The following is a 21,813-nucleotide window of genomic DNA, read 5'->3' as shown; positions in this document are numbered from 1 at the left end:
ACCCGAATTTTGCGTCGGTTTCTACATTTGGGGTAAATTACCCCACCGAATTGCCAAATTTTGCCTCGGTTTCTATATTTGGGGTAAATTATCCCTCAGAAAAGCCAATTTTTGCCTCGGTTTCTATATTTGGGGTAAATTACCCCTCAGAAAAGCCGAATTTTGCGTCGGTTTCTATATTTGGGGTAAATTACCCATCAGAAAAGCCGAATTTTGCCTCGGTTTCTATATTTGGGGTAAATTACCCATCAGAAAAGCCGAATTTTCCCTCAGTTTCCTTATTTGGGGTGGAAAAATCCCTAAAAAAATAAATTATTCTTTGAAAAACCTCTCGAAAAATTTGAATTTAGTCTCTATTTTCTTATTTGGAGTGAAATATTCCTCGTGTAAGCCAAATTTTGCCTTATTTTTCTTAAATTAAAATGAAAAATCCTCGGAAAAGGCAAACTTCACCTCAGTTTTCTTATAAAAAGATGAAAACCCCTTGGAAAATCAATTTTTCACTTACATTTTCCAAATATGAAAATAATTCAAACCAGTTTATGTTAATTAGAAAATTGTACAATTTTGTCAGTTTTGTATGAAAAAATTGTGAAAATTGTAAAATTTCACAATTTTTATATGAAAAGATTGTAAAAATTAGAAAAATTGTACAATTTTTACAATTTTCACAATTTTTGTATGAAAAATTTGTAAAAATTGTAAAAAATTACAATTTTGGTTGAGTGTCTGAGCCTTGCCCGCAGCTCCATACAAATAAATGTCATTTAAAATAATATAATTGAAAGTTCAAAAGAGCATGACAACAAAATAATCAGTATCAATATCCAAAATCCAATTGAAATTCTAATTAAATGTTACAAAAAATTCTCGGGAAAAATCTAATAATTTTGGCATAATATAGAATATCTCCTAGAGCAACTAATGATTTTGTAAATTGAATCCACACTCATAAATGTGATGATAAAATTTTATTGAAAACCCTCAACCAATTTTATAATGTCAATAATTTTAATAATTATGTTTCCCTAGAATATATTCACAATTTGTCCTGATTATAAAGTTTCAAATCATAAAATTTTCCATTTTTCATAAAAAAAGATAAAAGTTAATATGAATCTAATTAAATTCATTATCAGATTGGCCACAAGCTCATAGTGAGCATTCATATTAATATCAAGCAGTGGTAGGCAAGCTTTTAGTTATCGCGGTACACAAAGGTTGACCACTTGTGCCCTATTTTACACATGTTACCCCATCGCGCACGAATTTGTCTCTCCGGTGCAGGTTGTCTTCCCGGTTCAGGTTGTCTTCCCAGTTCAGGTTGTCTTCCCAGTTCAGGTTGTCTTCCCGGTTCAGATTGTCTTCCCGGTTCAGATTGTCTTCCCAGCGCAGAATGTCTTCCCAGTGCAGATTGTCTACCCAGTGCAGATTGTCTTCCCAGTGCAGATTGTCTACCCAGTGCAGATTGTCTACTCAGTGCAGATTGTCTCCCTAATGCAGATTGTCTCCCCGGTGCAGGTTGTTTACGGGTGCAGGTTGCTTACCGGTGCAGGTTGCTCATCAGTCGCAGTACTCAGTTTGACTAGGCACAGTCTGACGAGGCACAAAAACTACCCTCAGACACACTAATATGTCGCAACACACATGTTGCTCACAACTAACATAAAATATGAGAATTACGATCAAATAATAATCATCATATATAGTATGAATGCATAAAAAAAAGTAACGTCCATCTTTGTCAATATTTGATAACCATTTTCGCCCTCATACCCTCATCATAAACTTCAATATTTACTCAATATTTATGATATGGACAGTCACAATAGAGTAAAAGTTATTATAAAGTATTAAAAAATAAGAATTGCCATGAGAAATTTCCATAAAATTTTATTACTATTAAAACATTATCACGCACACAATCTACATTGGCATGCTTTACATAAATATATTTATTTTCAGTTTTTGACATGGCATTTCATGGGAAAAAGGAACTTTTGGCAGAAAATTCTTCCCTTTTTTGGTTCCATTAATTTTTTTCTTCTCTTAAAATTGTTTTGCCGTCCCTTTTTTACTCCATCCACTAGTCACCTCCTTTTAATTTTATAGAGAATAATTAAATTAAATTGCTTGACACTTTTATAGCAACATGATAGATGGCGCATTTACTATGGGAATTAAATTATATCGAGTGCTACTAAAAATCACACTTAAATACTTAAGAAATCAACTTTATGTAATCAGTTGAGAATAGATTGAGAATTTTTATCGCTGTAATACGAATAGCAATCATTGAGTACTCAAATAAATTTCCATCTTTAATGAAAGTACAGCGGAATGAGTTGATAGAGTTGACTAGGTTGAATGCTTGGAGCGTTGTTGAAAGGTAATGCTTGGCTTGGCTTGACTTGAATTGGTTTGGCTCAGCTCGACTTGGCATAGCTCGACTTAGTTTGGCTCGTTTTGACTCGGCTCAGCTCGACTCAACCCAACTATGCTCGACTCGATTCTGCTTGACTTGGTTAAGCTAATCTTGACTGAGCACTGCTCGTCTCGTTTCAACTTGACTCGACTCGACTCTATTCGGTTTGGCTCAGCTCGACTTGGCTTGGGTCAGTTCGGCTCGACTTGGGTCAGCTTGACTTGGCTTGGGTCAGCTTGAGTTGGCTTGGATCAGCTCGACTTGGCTTAGGCCAGCTCGACTTGGCATGGCTCAGCTCGATTCTACTCAATTCGACTCGGTTTGGCTAGATTCGACTTGATATGTTTCGATTTTGCTCGAATTGACCCGACTCAGCTCTGTTCGGTTTAACTCGCCTAGTCTCGGCACGAATCGACTCGGCTGTTGTCGGTAAAATTAGACTCGACTCTGTTCGGTTCGGCTCGACTTGGTTTGGCTCAGCTTGACTCGTCCAGAGCTGAGCTTAGCTCGACTCGGCTGAGCTTAGCTCAATACAGCTGAGCTTAGCTCTCTGCATTTTTTTACAGGACAGAATATACGGCCTGTTTCACTAAAGTGGATTATCCTCGATTTCGGATTATCCACTTCAGTTTTTTGGAAATATCTCCAACATTTTAAGAGCTTTCAAAGATATCCTATGTGATACTTTTAGAGGACACTTACACCTATATTTTCGTATATTCTAAATTTTGGGTTGTCAATTTTTGACAAATTTATCGCAATGATTCCGGTTAATCTACTAGATCTGACTGAAAAATTGAATAATTAATACATCTTGAGAACCAACAAAATTCAAAATATATGGAATTGTCACGGCTGGATCACATTATTATAAGCTTAAAACAAAAATATTACAACTCTTAAATTTCTTGAGATATTTCCAAAAAACTGAAGTGGATAATCCGAAATCGAGGATAATCCACTTTAGTGAAACAGGCCGATAGTTACTACATTTTCATATAAATTTAATTACAATTCCCATTCTTAATAGCCAGCACGAAATAACAGCCACAAAACTCAGCATTTCCTTCCTCCAAAAAAATAGCAACCAAAATAAAAAAAAAATTGTAAACTTTAAGTACAGTCGCCCTTATGTCTCGCACTCAACATTTCCTAATGGCACCACTATCTCCATTCCCTTCTTATTTGAGTCAATAAATGTATATGTACATCTCGACGAATCTCAACTACTCCAAAACACTCAATCGAACTATGAAAATGGGTTGGAGAAGGATGGAAAGGAAGTGGAATGAGACAGAGAAAAAAATGAAAATTCAATGAGTACAAGAGCTCATAGAATATTATATTATTACATCATGTCTTTCTCATTTACTATTTTGTGCACATTGAATAATTCATAAGGGGTTGCTGGATCTACTACATCCTCTCCATGTTGTTATAGCCATGAGGCACATCCTATATTTTTTTTTTCTCACACACTGTATGGATATTCCCATATACAGCCTCATGTTATCGTCACTCACACTCAATTCAACCCCCGTATTTTATTCAATCGTATTGCTTACTGTTGCTGTTGCTGGTGTTTGGCTAGAATGAAATAAAATTGATACCTTTTTTTTTTTTTTGCCTAGCATTGAATAGGAGAAAATAAGATGTATGCACGGTACAACCGTACTTAGTGAGGAATAACTTTGGATGGAAATTAGAAGAGGAAAGTAGTTGGGTAAATGAATAATTAAGGCGCATTTTGTGATGGCTGATGGTAGTTGAGATGATGAAATATTGATGGATGTAGCTAGCCTCAATTAGCTTTGGTATTATGTAATAGTTTGTTGATTTTAGTGATTAGACTGAGATGATTAAAGGAGAATTTAAAGGGCAATTAACCCGAACAGCTCAACGCAGTGGTGGGCAACCTTAAATTTTCCGTGGCAAATTTTCGTGGCGAGCCTTGAATGAAGCAGTACATGGTACATTGCTCAAGGCATTTCACACAAGTTTAATAGACACACTAGTGTCCCGCGGCACACAGATTGCCCACGACTGCTTCACGACATTGCCGAGTCGCCACATTAATATTAAGAGGCCGTTCAGCTATAACGTAATGCTCTTACTTACTTACTTCGCTGCCCGGACAGCTCAATTGCAATTCATGACCTCTCTCAGGTTCCGTCTGAAACTAGCCTTATCGTTGGCTTCCTCTTGCCAATTTCCAGTACCAAATCCAAAAGCTCATAGAAGGATGCTTCTTCTTTGGACGCCATCGAGGGTCAAAAATTCGATATTCAACTTAATAAGTGAACAGACTTCAGTACTAAAAGTTGTCCTGACGGCACCTAGACACCTGATGTGTCCCATCGATCCATCTTTATGACAAATTATGCAGCTCGTCACATTGTGCCACTCGGTCCATTCACGACAAATTGTTCGGCTCAGTCCATTCACGACAAATTGGACACTCATTTCCATCCAACGTCCACCTCACTCTGTTGAAAAATTAACGATGACCAAAAGACATAGAATGAAAAATAAGGAATGAGTAAATAAAGAACTCGAGAACGACTAAAAGAACATTGACTTGAAATGGGTATTGAAAAGGGATATTTTTTGGTGCTGTAACATAAGCACAAAAAAAGGGCGCATTATGACAGCATAAATTTTTATTAGCAAAATAAGATTTCTCTTATTTCGTTTACAGCACTACCAAGAACATCAATGTAGCATAGCTACATAGCTAAAATTGAAAATCCTCAAGTCACTGCTTACACAACAAGATACTTATTGCATCTTCAATAGATATAATTTCTGAGCATGCTGCCTTTTCAATGTCCATACTTTTTCTTCTTTGAGTTTTTTTTTCCCTTTTTTTTCGGGTCCATTGGATATACACATTTATTGTACCGTCATTATATTCTTCTTGGGGGTTTTGTAACGTATTTTTGGATTAGATTCACATCTGTGGTGGAAAATTTTGCTTAAAAATCAAAAGTTATGAGACATTAAGGTTGTCTTTTGACACAGCGATGTTGCGTTGTGCTGACGCAGTGGTGCACAACCTTTTTTATTCGCGGCCGGCACAGCTTGGTGGTAAGTTTTAATGGAAATCTCACACGTCATTAGGTTCAAACTAGTGTGTCGTGGCACCCAGGTTGTCCACTCCTGCTCTAGCTATCATGCTGTAATTCCTAGTTACATCCCTGCCATGCAGCCCCACTCCGTACACACATCAAACATCCTTTTCATCAATTCAAATTAATAATCTGATAAATTATTAAATTTATTATAAGGTCCATAAAATTAGTGATTAGAACAAAAAAGGGAAACAAAAGAGACAAGAAAAAGGAACATTTATGGATATATCTTATGGATATGTCCATAAAGAGGCTCATCAAGATCTTCATCTTAAGATATGTACTTGGATGTCCATAAAGATTATAATAGAATGAGATGGGATCAAATAAGGGATGGATAGGCAAGTCATGATGTGCTATGTGCCTTACATTATTTCCTTTTGTGTCATTTTCATGGGACATATTCATATTTTTGAATGACTGAAGGATGTGGTGTGAGGGGAATGTGCAGTTCCGTTTTCATTCCCACAAATATTTTTTGCTGTTTTGCTTCTTTTTTTTGTGGGATTTACGGAAAGCTTTGCCTCTTAAGCTTATCAAAGGATCTTGTTAATATCAATAAATTGACAATCTTAAAGAGATGTGAGGAGCACACGTGCATGCATAGGAGAGAACATGACATAACTTTGAATACTTTTTTAAAGGAATTACATCCGAGAGACATAATAAGATTGGTATGGCATCCTTCCTGGAAAGTTCATTGGCCATCCCTAACAGACAAATAATATGCTCACATCGTACTGCAATGCCTTCTCGGTACCATGAAAGCATGCTCTTTACCTGTCAAGGCACATAATCCACGCGACTCTGTCAGGGGTCTGATAGGATGAAATCCGACTTCAGGGCAGACACACGTTAGACTAGAGACTAATCTTTCCCCTTTTCTGCACTGTTGCAGTTAGAGCTCGAAGTCGACTCAAACTCTGTATGGAATTGAGTCAGCATTGAGCTCTGCTTACCACTTTCGGGGACATTTAAGTCAAAAATATGTTAAAGCACCGCCTCAAAAGGCTCCCTAACACCATCATGGAATGCGTCGCTCGGGTCACACTTTTATATTTCGTTGGATTTGTTGACGCGATTTTTGTTAAGCTAATAAGATTTTGAATTGGATTTCCTGTTGGATCAAAAAGAAAACTTTATCGTTTGAGAATTAGAGTAGCACGAATGTGTGAAGATTGTTTTGTAATACAATACAATGTTTTGGTAGAGGTTTATCAAGGAAGCAGAGTTGGTTGGTTGAGACATTGAGGTGGATGAGACATTCAGGGAGCTGAGTTACAAACGGATAGTCACTGATGTATTCAGAGGGGAAGTATTTGGGTTAATTCCCTTGTTTTTGAACTAAATTCCTCAAATTTATTGGGTTTTTCATGACAAAAATGAACAATAACCAAGAAATTGCTGAATATTAGGGTATTGCTGTGGTGCTGCTTTGTCAGTCGATATCAAAGTTGAATCCCTTACTTCCTATTTGTACCTAAAATCATCCAAACTCAAAACCTCATCCAAAAATTGCATATTCATCACAAAAGACACCATAAACTCTCACAAACATGCTTAAATTATGTCCAACTCTATGACTCATTGACCTACACTTCCTCCTCTTATTCTCAAAACTCAAAACTTTGTCCATTCGTAGTAAACAAACAGCCTAAAATTAATTTTTCTTTCATCAAAAAAAAATACAGAACAAAAAGCAAGCTCAATCATTTCAAAAAGAAAGTTTAGTCCTTAAATTTACAAAGTTCAACAAAAAAAGTCAAGCAAACTTCGGAAACAGAAGTAATAACAAATTCCAAGAAATTGCTTTTCATTTCCTGTATACCATCACGTTTGTTGTGTTTATAAGGATTCTGATATTATTATTGTAAATTTATATCCATACTGCGTACCTGCTTATTCTTCATAATTTTGCTTTCTCACTAATGGGGGATTGTGGAATTGTTAGGTAACGTGGAAAATCGAGTTTTTGATTATCCTGGAGTTAACCGGGGTACAGGATGGGGGAGTAGGGTGTGACTTACCATAACTATATCTCATCCCCTCTAAGGGGCCCTACAGGAGGGGAGTTGATTTATTGTTAAGCCTAAAACAATGAATAGAGATTTTGTTGCGTAAGAGGAGGGGATAGTACTGCGCTGGATATCGGAAATTGGCAAGTGGAAGCCAACGATAGAGCCCAGCTTCAGGAGACCCCTGTGGGAGGTCCGATCTGTGCGACCAGTGAAAGAAAAGAAAAGGAATGAAGGAGGGAAGGTAAAGGGAGTCAAAAAGTCGAGAATAGTTCGTGACGTCATAGCTGAACGACCCCAATCAACCTCGTCAAACATCATAAACATTCCTTATCTCATAAACTAAAGACTTCTTCTTCTTCTTCATCTTCTCCTTTTACTTTTTACTCTTATAAATTCATTTGGGACTTGAAGTACACAAAAACAACTATAAAGTATGAGACATTCCATAGGGCTTATTGTGTGTTTCTCGTATTCACATACATTTAAGTTTGTGTAATGAGAAATGACACAAATAATAAGATGGCGCAGATGGGGTTGAAAAACTGTTATTTTTGTGTATATTTATGTATGAAAAAATTTTAATAAACCTTTTTTTTAAGTTAAGGAATTGGGTATGGTATGGGGGAGACCCTCATCAAATCAAATATTGGATTTTATATTTCCATTCTGTTGTTTTTGTTTAAGCTTTTTTTATTTTATATATGTTGTCTCATGATACACACAGCATTATTTTGGTAAACGAATTTCTCATATTTCACATTTAACGTTTTAAACTTGCCATGCCTTTACATCCTTCGAGCATACATTATTGTTGGGAAAATTATCATTGTTTGTATATTTATATGATAAGTATCATAATATGATATACTTTTGGGGATTTTTTATGTAGGTTAGATCCATATTTGAGATTTTTTGATAGATTATAAAAAAAATTTTGACCGTTGGAAGTGATTCATGTGGTATGGGTTGATTATGAATGATTTGCATGAGGGGGTGATGGCTCTTGCAGATGCGCAGCCAACAAGGTTGTGCATCCCTCTCATTCCAATTTTCACTCAAAACTCAATTTGCTGTGATTTTTCGATAAAAAAATTCCGAATCTGCGTTTAAATTTTGCAAAAGAATCATAATCCTTGCTCTGCCTACATCCTCAGCATCTTCACTTTCACAACAATCTCTCCTAATAATCATCAAGCTTTGATTCCTAATTAAATCAACAACACATGAATTTAATCAAATTTGAAACTTTCACATCAACTTATTCCTCTCAAAAGTCTATTTGTGCTTCACATAAACATTATCCCACTCTTAGTTTCTATTCTGAGCTACTTTCATTAATACCTTATTAATTAATAAGAAAAACGAGGTAAAAACAAGAATGCCAGAATCCTCATGTCAATGATAATCCAATTAAGTTTAAGACACTGAATTTTTGGTATTAGTGATGATGTTTGCGATATTTCTATTAAATAAGATTCGAAATTGAATATGAAAATTCGAAATTTTGTTCGAAAATTCAAAATTGAGTTCGAAATTTTGAGATTGAGTTCAAAAATTCGAAATTAGATTCAAAAAATTGAAACTTGGTTTGAAATTCGGATTTGAAGGATTCGAAACTTGATTCGAAGTTTCGAAAGTTGATTTGAAGAATTCGAAGTTAGATTCGAAAATTTGAAATTGAGTTCGAAAATTCGAAATTGGATTCGAAGGATTCGAAATTGAGTTCGAAAATTCAAAATTGGGTTTAAAAACTTAAAATTGGGCTCAAACTATTCGAAATTGAGTCCGAAAATTCGAAATTATGTTCGAAAATTCGAAAATCCGAATCAAAAGATTCGTAGTTGTATTCGAAAATACTATTGGCATAAATGTTAAAAACGATTAGAAATCAGTTGCAAAATACTCATTTAATATTTGTAACGTATTGTTTGAATTTGAAATCCCAACAGTCATTTAATTTTTAAAAATTCACATATTTCAATTCAAAAAATAACGTTCAATTTTCAAAATTGCCCAACCATGCCTAATAATAAGTAACAATCTCATTTACCTCAAAATCCTCGTAAAATTCCAATAAAATTTCATTAAATACATCCTTCAAAAAATTTTAAGCTAGTTATGTAACGAGAGATTGAAATATCGTAGGATGTTGTAGACAATGAAATAGCATAAAGTTTGACTAATGTTTATTTATACAAGTACTTATTCAAGCCATAAGCCATGGTAAGTTAATGAGATTTGTCAGTAATTTATTAATTGCCGCTTGATGCTGTACGCCTATTTCTCCACCGAAAGTGAGAAACATAACACGATGTTGAAGGAGGCTTATTAGCTTCCTCCTACTCAAGCCGTTTTGTAAAAAAATATCTCCGCAACCAGTAATTTCATTATAGGTGTTGTCACGACTAAATATGTGTCATTTTCTTGTAGGAGCTTAAATGAGAAAAAAAGCAGCAAATTTACGCAATTTTTGTGTGTTTTGTGGAGGAATGGAATACGACCCCGAAAACAACACATTGACTGGAATGCGTAAGCGAAAAATTGAATAACGAGAAATCGGAATTTTCGATGAGCTTTTGTTGCTTGGTTTGGGGATGTTTTGACTGTCTTGCATTTATTGTTGACAAAATAGGCCAAAAACAGCCGTTTCAATGCTATGACGTCAACATGGTGGCTTAGTTGTGTGTCAGGAGCTTTGTTGGGCTGGTCAAGTGCCGGTCAAGTCCCAGTCGAGCTATGAGCTAGTCTATGTAAGTTCAGATTGGCTTTAAGATGGTTCAAACCTAACTTTTTACTGGCCTGATGACTGGTGAATGCAAAAACTCTGGTTTAGTGGGAATATGGTCCTGCTCTAGAGTCTTAATATAACTTTCAGGGACTTAATTGCCTACAGCTTTAAACAAACATTCAATACAGGAAATGCAGGCTTGCTGCCAAACCCAAGTTCTGGGTCATTTGGGATACCAATTATCCACAAGTGCCATGACCTTTGCTAGACAGCACTGAAATTCATCATCAAAATTCTTGGGCATAATATTCTTGTAGGAAGGAAGTTCATAGAAATTATATCTAAATCTAAGATTGTTTGGATGGAAATGGATCACGAGAGTGGAAAAGCAACTCTTGAATAGTCTTTTGAGCAACACAGGATCCGCCATGGAAATTTAAAGGCTCCGCCTACCCTCATTTATTACCTCAAGATTGAAGCCACTTAAATTAGTCGTCCATATGGATGATGTAGCGTATTCAACTTAATTGGTGTCACTCTGGTCTAGATACATACTATGTACAACTAAAGCTTACGATTTCACGTAAATAAACTCTAATGACTTCCTTAAAAAAGAGATGATTCTCCGATCAAAATAATTAAATTCATCAAAAAGCTCCAATTCTTGGAAAAGCTTCTCAAAAGCAAAATTCCTCGAAATTATCCACCAAACTCATTTTCAGAATAACTAAATGAGCCTTAAATAAAAAAATATTATATTGCTTATTAATAATCTCTAGATGAGGAAAAAAATGGAAATAAGGAACCAAAATTATCAAAAAAAGAGACACAACTTGACGAGGGTTTTTCGCTTCCGTCCGCTGCTTTTCTTTCTTTCCACAGTTTTTATTCATCCATTCAACTAGTACAAACATCATTTTTCGTAACTTTTTCTTATTCCTTTCTCTTACTTTATTAAATATTCGTTTGTTTACTGCCATCGTGTGCTTTACAAGATGAACAAAATGTAAGCACATGTCATGACATGAGGTGATCTATAAACAACTAGCACTAGGGAGTCAAAATAGCTTACTATTGAAATACTTTTTATTTATTGTTGTTTTGTTAAACATGCAATGTGCTTGTTAATTTGATTTGTGGCTTCTTCATTTGATTTAGGTTAAGGAGAAATTGGAGTAAATTTGAGCGAGCATGAAAGACATTAATTCATTAAAGTGCTCAAATCTGTTTAATGTGTTTAGCAATATCAAGTGTGTGTATTGTGAGATTTTAATTGATTTGGAGATGCAGTATGGAGGTTTGGCATGGAAATTTTGAGATTTATGGAGGAAGTTTTGTATTTTTGAGAAGATTTTCAAGTCAAATCAGATGATTTAGCTAACTGCCGTCAATTGTTCATCGGATCCTTACTACATCTAAGTAACACGGGCTTTTGATGCCAAGACCGATACTTCTCTGGTAGTCTAGAATTTTTGAGAAACTCTACAACTAATATTCAACAGCTGTTGAATAATGTTCAATGAATAATGTTCAACAGCTGACTTTGTAGCGTATGTTCCAACGTAAATGGAACTTGTGCTTAAGTACTGGAGTTGCATATCTCTTAGGCTTTTTACCTATGTCTAGTACAACTTTTTTACAACATTACCCGAATGGGACTCAGACCCATGGACTCTTATTTACATGAAATACTCGAGTGGGACTCGAACCCAGCACAGTTCATGTTGGATTCGAATTCACGTCCTCTTAGGTATATGTCAAGTGTTCTTACCTACTGAACTGTCGGGGTCTACTAGAGAGAGTGACACAATACTCACTTAAACATTCTTATTCAATACCAGTGCTGTCAAAACTGTTTAGTGCAATGACAAACCTTAGTGTTAAGCCACGACCGAGATTGTATGGCTTATAGTTCATACTATTTTCATAGAATTTCAACGGCACTCTATTCTGCCGCGGCACATAGTTTGGACAATTCTATATTTCTATAGAGTCTGCATTGTACAGCTGATTGTATTGAACTAAGACACAAATTCCAACACACATACTCAACGATATAGCTGACAATATCTATTCCAACACGTTGACCTACTTGTGGAATGTTTGAGTTCAAATAAAATAGCTACGACATTAATTAAGAATGTTATTTAAATAAAATAAAGTAACAAAGAACTCAATTTTCTTAACAATTTTCTTGAAATATTTGTCTAAAAACCACACTGAATGTGCTGTATTTCAAAGGTTGTCAGCAGTAAATTTTATCAAAGAACATCTCAAGGATTTTTCTCCATCCCTAGAGATTTGCTAATGAAATTGAATCACATTTAATGCCTTTTTTTCTCATTAAAATAAGCTTTCACGTCAACGGAACCGGGAAACCATGAAAGCCTACTTGAACAATTTTAATTTACAATTTACAGCATACGAAATTGCAATGAATTAAGGAATAGAATCCGAAGAAATAAACGTTTTTGAATGATTAATTGCTTCCTGATTCCAAGAATTAATTTAAACAATTTATTACTGCCTCCTACATCCTATCCGAGAATGCTGTTCTTGGAATCAGATTAGCAAAGACCAAGGCAAGGACATGATGTAATGGATACTTAAAATTAGAGATTATTTCTGTGTGAATTTCAATGCGATTTAATTAATTCTTGGAAGCTTAATGTAAGGCAATTTAAGGTAAAATTGTCACTGACCACAGCAACAGTAAGGCAGTGATGGGCAACCTGTGTGTCGTGGCACATTAGTGTGACACCAATTTATTTTGGAAATGCCATGAACCTTATGCTGATGGCGGTATCGGTCGAGGGTTACTAAAAAGGTGGGCCATGAAAGACAAAAGGTTGTCCACCACTGGAGTAAGGGGTCGTTCACTTATATGGGAAGAAGGAGAGGAGGAAGGGATATGTACAGAATTGGCTCAATATAGGAATGTGATGTTGGGACTGGATTTAAAGGATGTCATTTGTGAACGACCCCAAAGGTACTGTTGCAATCCAAATTCTTACTTATTTTGAAACCATAACCCTAAATTGCCAATTTTTAAGACGCACTACATCTAGTCAATCCCTTAAAGCATCCTTTAACATCAACATCCCCATCAATCTACATTCCTATCATCCTGCCACCATGTCCACGTATAATCATGAAACTTTGGATCAGCCAGTGGATCTGACGGCTCTTTACGACTGTCAACCACAAATGTCATTTGAATATCAAATCTCGCCTTCATTTTTATCAACAATTCAAGTTCTGTATCAGCTAAATTATTTTCTTCGCATGGATTAACACTAAGATCAAAGAGACATGGAGCTTTCACTAAATTACATGAATTTTTCATTTCTGCGCTTGTGCAGTTAATCTGTACATTATTCCTAAAATGATTTATTTTCTGTTGATCTAGCTTTAAATCGAAAGCTTTTCCGGCAACAGAATTGACGACATTCTCATTGTAGTTGTTGGAATTGATGTCTCTGTTTATATTTGCTCCCAAATGTGTATCATATATCCCATCAAACTTTGTTCCTATGAGAATCTTTTTATTGTTATAAATATACGATGCATAACCTTGATTGTCAATAGTGAATAATTCATTCCTTAAAGCTTCTATGTTTTCATCTTTTAGGATTTTAGTTTGATCGATTCCATCAATTTGTGTTGGATATTTGAAGTTGGCACCGGTGAGGGTATCTAATGTTGGCAACAAGTCACTGACATGGATCATTTGATTGCGGACGGTTCCTTTTGGGAGATCATTTGAGTAAATTATGGCATTTGTTCTGGTTCCACCTTCAAATGCTGTTGTCTTTTGCTGGAATTAAATTGGTATGTATTGGACATTCATAAGCAATCTGACTGAGTTAGGGGCGTATTCAGGGGGTGGCTTGGCCATCCTTTTTGGAAAAAAGAGCACATGGAAAGCACATGATGTGGAAATGCCGAATATTTGACCTCAAGCCGACTTGACTCTGGTCAGAAGCTAGACTTCATTGAATCTGGACTGAACCTTGAGTCAAGCTGTGCTAGAACCGAATTTTCAGCCATTTCTACATCGCATGCTTTCCAAGAACCAGACCGAGATATCTACATAAGCCATATAAAGCTCTAATCCTTCTCCTAACTGTCAATCAATATCATTTTAGTTTCAGGAATCAAATCCCACACACAAAATACACTCGATTTTAATCCTTACCCCTCTCAATGGATAATTCGAACAATGTGTACCAAAATGTCCATAAGTCGGACATCCGTTGTCATTGTAAAAAATAATGATAGAATCATCCAACATATCGTTATCCTTTAATGCATGAATGACCTCACCCACACTCTTATCAAGCTCATAAATCATTGCTGACAAATTTCGTCGAACTGGATCTTCAATGTATGTGAATTTTGAGAGGATTTCAGGCTTAACATTCATCGGACGATCCAATCTGCTTCCACTGTGTGGTGCCAAGTGATTTAATTGAAGGTAGAGTGGTTTTGATTTATTGTGGTTTTTTATCAGCTGTACAGCCTCTTCTGTGAATAAATCTGTCGCATACTGTCCTGTGGATGTTCTGTCTATATTGAGATTCCTACGAAAATCAAGTCCAGTCGATGAATTCGTTCCGTCATTTGTATGATCAAAATAGTCAATAACACCTGTCAGATATCCAAAAAAGGAATCAAAGTACCGCCTGGTTGGTGTATATTGCTGCTGGAAATGACCTAAATGCCATTTACCGACTAGTCGTGTGACATAACCAGCTTCTTTGAAGTATTGTGGAATTATTTTCTCTTTTGGACTTAATCCCCAAGGTTCGTCTGACACAATGACATGATCATGCATGCCAAGCTTGTGAGGGTACTTTCCAGTCATAAAAGCACTTCGACTTGGGGTGCACATGGGTGGGGTCTTGAAGCTGAAATTGAGATTTTTGGAATGGACATCCCAGAGTGTGGCCGTCTCAATTTCGAGGTTTTTGACATTTGACTGTCGTAACGGTTAAAAAAAATTTAAATTTTTACAAAAATTATTTTTTTTTGAAAAAATTAACGGTCGGTTTTGAGACAGCTACACTCTGTTCCATCCATTGGATTCAGATCTTGAGGTCAGGTTCTGCATGTAAAAATTTCAATTTTACTCACTTATTAAGCACGACCCCATTAAATGCCAATGCATCAATATTATAAGTCGGAATTTCAGTATTTCCACGATAACTAACGTCATTGTATCCCATGTCATCAGCCATAATAATAATCACATTCTTCCTCCTCCGGTCCAATTCATTTTTTGTCTGATAAAATCCAATAAATGCCAAAATTTTCACAATAATTGAAATCACGTACGAAAAATCCATTTTAAAGTATATATTAAAGCTAGCCGCAAAGCACTGAACGATAAAAGCCCACTACAACATCTTTTTATAGGAAATAATGAAGATACAAGATAGACATCTTAGATCTTTTTTATTTCCACTGAATACCCATTTGAAACGAATGAAAAATGTTGATGTGTGAATGAATCTTTTTAGATCTTGGATAGACTTTTTTTTTATATTTCGGGTTATTCACATTTAACCCACATACGTTATAAGGCGTGCCATAAAGATTGTTATCAGTAAAGATATGAGGCTGTATAAAATATACTTAAAGTAATTTTACTTTTTTTTTTCAATCTTTTTTTGAGTCGTTTAATGGAGGTTTTGATTGTGATGTTTGAGAGATAGGATGTGGTGCTGTTTGAAGTAAAGGTAGGATCAAGTTCTTTGTGCTGTATTTTGTAGAGTTTGTTTGATTTTATGAATCACTGTTCATTGAAATACGAGATATTGAAGAAATCGGTTAAATAAGAAGAATTGCACTTCCATCCAGTTTGCATTTTTTGTCTTTTCTTTTGTGTATTCAAAACAAACTGGTGTAACAAACTTCGGTCCCTTGAAACTCATTTGCAGTCTGGAACTCTATTGCATTATTATTATTAAGGATCTCAATATATCTGAATAATGCTCAAAGTGACTTAACTAGTTATGTGACAGAATGGTCAATATACTCGACTAGAAGTAAGATGATATCCTTTCAAGGTTTGGGTTCGAGTCCTCTCTTAATAAATGAACACTGCATAAATGAAATTCCGGCACCAGATCACCGATCGATTGATTCGAAACTACAACTGGCTGGCAATTAGTTGGTGCAGTGCTGTCACCGTTCATTGAATTGCTGTTGAGCAACGGTGCAAAATTGCTGGGAATTAGAAATTAGCTTAAGTTATCTAAAGACAGATCCAGCTTTCGACGAATTCTAAATGCGGCAATGGGCCCCCCGTGCGCCTTCGCCAAGGAAGTAAGAAGTAAGTGAGCAATGCTGTCACCGTAACCTGATTTTCTGATCCGGAACCGACTTTATAAGTGTTGTGAAAGATTAAGAAACCGCCTTATTAAGCTCAAGCAGCACAAATGAAGATGGCCCCCAAAAAGGGAGCATTTGAAGCTCAATTAAACCTCTTTTACTTACTTACTTACTTCGCTGGTCGAACAGATCAAGTGTGATCCATGGCCTTCCTCAGTCGGTTCCTGAAGCTGGCTCTATCACTGGCTACCACTTGCCAATTACCAATTTCAAGTGTGACACTATCTCTATCGACAGCAGGCCTTATGCCACCATTTTCTTCATATGTGACTCTCAAGAAGTAACTCCTCAAAAATCGCCACAAAATCCATTGACCTTCCCCACTTTCAAATCAAATCAGGATCAAATCTCATCAAAATAAACAGCTACACATTATAAAAGCTTAAATTAATCTCCCTAAAAGCTTTCAAACCATTTGATGTCTGTCTCCATCTCACCAAAAAAACTTTTCGACATTATTTATGTCATTGTAATCCGATACCACATAAGTTTTAATCCACAAAATGAGAAAAAATGCCATAAACAAAGGCGCCATTCAATCCTCAATGACACACAAACTAAATATAGTTTGATTAATTAGGAGTGATTCAAAAGAGATTATGGACGGCACAAAAAGGGAGAATTAAAAGCCAGAAAATATTTTTTATAGTCATTTGGTTCCATTTCCAGCCACACACACATATTTAATCTCATTTATTTGAGGCATAAAGTCTCATAAATTTGTTAAACATGAATAAAAGAAAATCAATTGGATGTGAAAATTGTCTTTTTGATATTTTTAAGGACGTCTTTGTTCATTGAATGAGCATAAAATTGGTGCTGGGAAATTTTCATATTTTAACATTATCGACATAAAAATAAATAAAATGTATAATAAAAAAAATTGTGAATGAAGCTGTATTTTCTTGGTGGTTTTACTTGTTTCTTGTGAAATTTAGGGGTGGAAATGTTTTTGGATTTTTGGGGGAAAAATTGTAAATGTTTTTAAAAATTAATATTTAGGATTTTGAAATTTTAAAATTTTAAACTAATACCTAAATAAAAATTGTGAAAATTTAAAAATTGTGAAAATTCTAAAAAGTGTGAAAATTTAAAAATTAAAATTAAAAAAAAAATAAAAAATTGTTAAAACTTAAGCAGGAACTTAAGAATATTATTAAAAGTTTTGGAAATTAAATTTCTAAAAATTGTTGATATTTGAAAAGAAAAATTTTAAGAAATTTAAAATAAGATTAAAAATGCTTAAAATTTAAAAAAGTTTTAAAATTAAAGTTCTAAATTCTAAAATTGAAACAAAAATTTAAAAATTCAGAATTAAAGAATTGTTGAAATTTAAAAAAAAAAATAAAAACTATAATATTTTAAAAGAAATAAAAACTGTTGAAATTTAATAATTTAAAAAAAAGCTCAAAAAAGACTAAAAATTTTAAATTTTAAATTTTAAGAAAATCAAAAATTATCAAAATTCAAAAAATTTAAAAATTGTAAAAAATAAAGAAAAATATGAAAAATTTTAAAATTTAAAAAATTTAAATTTCTAAAAATTCTTAATATTAAATAACAATTTAGGTAAAAAAAAGAATTTTAAAAATTGTTAAGAAATTTAGAAAAATTTTTTATTTTTTAAAAAATTAAGAAAAAAATATTTGAATAGAATTCAACTTAAAATTAAACTAAATACACCCCCCAAATATTGGTTTTCACAAAGATTTTTTAAAACATATATTTTCCTCTTCTCCATCATACACCACATAAAAATGTACATAAAATATTCATAAAAGCTTAAATCACGTTGATAGAAATTTATTGTTTTTAAATATTTATTTTTTCGTACCCGCCCCAAAAAATCTTCAATTTTAAAAGAGATTTTGGGGTGTATTTTATGAGAAATAAAATCACATCGATTTCATAATGTTCTTTGCATTGTGGACGTCCATAAATTGAAAATTATGAGACTTACTGGCTATAAAAAAATATTTTTTTGTGTCTTTATCGAAGAATGAATTTTTAGAAATTTTATTGAGGCTTGTGGCTTGCTCTAAATAAAAACAAAAAAATATTCCCGGAAATTGAATCATTAAATCATCATTTATAGAGAAACATCAACAGCATGCAGTCAGCACAGCTCTCATCCGATATTAATTTTTTTGCTTCCCAACATTCAGTATCTATTTTTGTGGAAATAAATTATATTGGCTTGAAAAAATTTGAAACAACGGCTGCAAATGGCTCTAAAGCTAATGGCGAAAAATTGTGAAATAAAAAACAATAAATCAAGTTCAAATTCTTGAATATATATTGTGCTTTATTGTGGCTTTATGCGATCAGTTATTGAATATATTTCAACATTTTTCATATAAATTGATTTATCAGAGAGTGATTGTTAGAGACTTTTGGAGCAGATTGTTGAGTTTTTGAATTGAAAATTTGAACAAACTAGGCATATAGCTTGAAGGGATATACTCAGAGTGTGTGCAATTGTTTTGTATGAATAGTAAAACTAAAAAATTGAGGGAGAGATGCATGGTTATATAGAGATTTTAGACAAAAGTGCCAACCTACCCCTTGGAAAATCCAGTCGGATTTGGTTGGTCTTTCGCTGTTTCTGGTCATTTGCGATATAAAAACGGAGGCTAGGATCATTGCATTAGTATACCCTGGGCCATGCAACTGTGTCAATCTACCCCTTTCCCTTTGAATACGTCCTCAGGTATATATGGAGGAGAAAAAGGTTTGAAACTAATCATACCCGAGCGACTCAAATTATGTTAGCATGTGTAACGTCCATCTACTGTAGATATCTTGCCAATAGATTGGGCTACAAGCAGTACGAAGCATATCAGCGTTTTTATGCACAGAAACTATTTCCACTGAGATTGAATTAAGACGCAAGGACAAAAGCTCTCAAGTTTTGTCAGTTGCGCTACATCGTTGTACTGCTTAAAGCAGTGGTGGGCAACCTGAATGTCGCGGCACACCTTGGTGGTAAGCTAGAACCGAAAGCTCACATGATATACAGTTCATAACATTTCCAGGAGTGTTTGGCGACATACAGGTGCTTATTACTGGCCAAACCGATGTTTTTGGGTCATTTTTATGGGACAAAAAAATTTGTAGCTGGAAATCTTGTTAAACACAAAATTTACATGCTTTTTTGGTGATGCACCTTAATGATAACTCAAACTCATACAGTTGCAGGCCGAACCTTAACCCTCCGAACATTCATCATACCTCGTGGTCTCAAAAATTCCCACATTCTCTCCATTCTCCCCTCTATTTCCCATTTCAACTGTCTGCACCTAAAAATTCTCAACACTATTGTCCATGACATTCTCTTAAGACAGCTAGTCCAAAATATTTCACAAAGAAATACTAAAATTGACACTAAATAGAATCCAAATATAGATCTAAATGGATTTCTAAGCTCTGTGTATGTAATGAACTGTCCGTGCTCATGCTTCTCTTCATGTAGCTTTAAGTCACCATTTTTAATACCAAATAGCTCAGTAAGGTACATTGTCTCCCATTTCTTCATTAATCCTGAATCAAATGCATAATTCATCATGTCCTGGATTCGTTGAGTAAATGGACTCAACAGTGGGACATCAAGTTTTAAGAACCGTACGTAGAATCGTTGTGGCAGGACATAATGCGTCACAGCTGTCGATGAACGGACATAATGATCCACATAGTCACATTGGACAAAAATGATTTTTCCAGCAGTAAATTCATCAAGCTTCTCAATAGAATGTCCATATTGCTGTGATATAAGCAATGAACCTCTTTTAAGTTGTTCCTGGTATTCCTCGAAATCCTTCAAAAAATCATTAATACTAGAATCGACGGAAAACATTATTTTTTCATATTGCAGTATATCCTCAATGCTTTCAAATTGTATTTCATATTTTCCATCAATGGCTACAGACGTTATGTGACATTCGTAGAAGCTCCTAAGGAATATCATCATGAACAGGATACAATACAGCATGATCATCAATATCCGACGATTATTTCTATCAATGCTTATGTGATGTCCAGTTAAGTGAGAAAAGTAGACAAAAAATATTCTGCCTGGAGAATCAACAGCACCGCGGTTCCTGTACATCCACCATATCACCAACGAACTTGATATCAGCAAGACTACCATCACTTTTCGTGCATGATGCTTTGTCAAATCAAACAACTTAATTCCAGCAATTTCAAGCTTCAAACTATTTGGAACCATTGTACAGACAGCAGTTTCATCGTATGTGCTTACCATTGATGCATTTTTGGAGCACCACTTTGATTCACTCAATGTTACATCCATTTTATGGTCAAGAATCAAGTTGTTCATAGCTTCCTGAATAGTTTGCTGGTCACTTGTCTCAATAAGATTGTATTTAATTGATGCATTTTGAAGCTTCGCGACTGACTCGAAAAAATATCGATTCTTGGCAATTAGTTTAGCTTTAATGTAGACATAATGTGCGTAAGACATTCGATGATGGTAGATAATGTTGTAAGTGTAGCCATTGAGGTTCTGAAGCTTGTCTGGGAATAGTTTTTTGGATATTCCTTTAAATGGATTCTTTTTAGTGGAAGTTAATGATGTTATATTCAGGATACTAGAAGAGTTAATAAAATGATTTGAAATTTTAACGAAAACTGCTTGATTTTCCTGATATAATAAGGCAAAGTTGAAGATGCTAACTTGAGGAAAGTATGTGGATGTAAAATGTCCTACTTCACTATTTCTGTTTGATGTGACAATCAGAAACTTAGCCATATGGTTCAAAACTGATGAAAAATACTGACTGGATATGATTCTCTTGAATTCGGACTGTTAATTAGTAAAAATTAGTTTTTAGGGTCTGGTTCAGAGTTGGAAGGGCTCCAAGGTGGAGGCACTTCTACTGGAGTCTGGACTCTATAAAAAAAATGGAGTCAGGACTACAATGCAGGCCTGAAATGAATTTTTGGAGTCCAGACCCCCTAAAGTCCTTTCAACTCTAGTCTTATTATTAGCAGAGTGGTCGGGACATAGCAGTAAGGTGAAAAATACAACAGCGTCACGGGAAAAATACAGCATGATCATAGTCAATGTCAGAGCAACAAATCTACTCAAATTTTCAA

General features: G+C 34.7%; 1 protein-coding gene across 1 annotated transcript; it reads right to left on the bottom strand.

The window, feature by feature from the left end:
* Nucleotides 1–13,408: 13,408 nt before the first annotated feature.
* LOC139086750 (arylsulfatase B-like) lies at nucleotides 13,409–20,551 on the bottom strand. Its single transcript, XM_070635333.1, has 4 exons — nucleotides 20,072–20,551; nucleotides 15,439–15,587; nucleotides 14,501–15,212; nucleotides 13,409–14,119 (listed from the first exon to the last, which is right to left on the bottom strand). Exons 1-4 carry the CDS (start codon nucleotides 20,549–20,551, stop codon nucleotides 13,409–13,411), a joined length of 2,052 nt encoding a protein of 683 aa, XP_070491434.1.
* Nucleotides 20,552–21,813: the final 1,262 nt, after the last annotated feature.

Source organism: Chironomus tepperi, unplaced genomic scaffold, assembly GCF_022539635.2.
Source record: "Chironomus tepperi strain 1889 unplaced genomic scaffold, CSIRO-AGI_Ctep_v1 contig_88, whole genome shotgun sequence".
NCBI classification, from domain to species: Eukaryota; Metazoa; Arthropoda; class Insecta; order Diptera; family Chironomidae; genus Chironomus; species Chironomus tepperi.
The sequence above is the reverse complement of the archived record's forward strand: the minus strand, read 5'-3'. Positions and strand labels throughout refer to the sequence as shown.

Excerpts from the sequence above, each read along its gene's own strand:
- LOC139086750 (XM_070635333.1), bottom strand. The coding sequence starts at position 20,551 with ATGTTTTCCGTCGATTCTAGTATTAATGATTTTTTGAAGGATTTCGAG. Across the intron at positions 15,588-20,071 it reads TCTATTTAGTGTCAATTTTA|ACAAAAAATGAATTGGACCG; the intron begins GTATTTCTTTGT and ends GGATTTTATCAG. Across the intron at positions 14,120-14,500 it reads CGAATTATCCATTGAGAGGG|CAAAAGACAACAGCATTTGA; the intron begins GTAAGGATTAAA and ends ATTTAATTCCAG.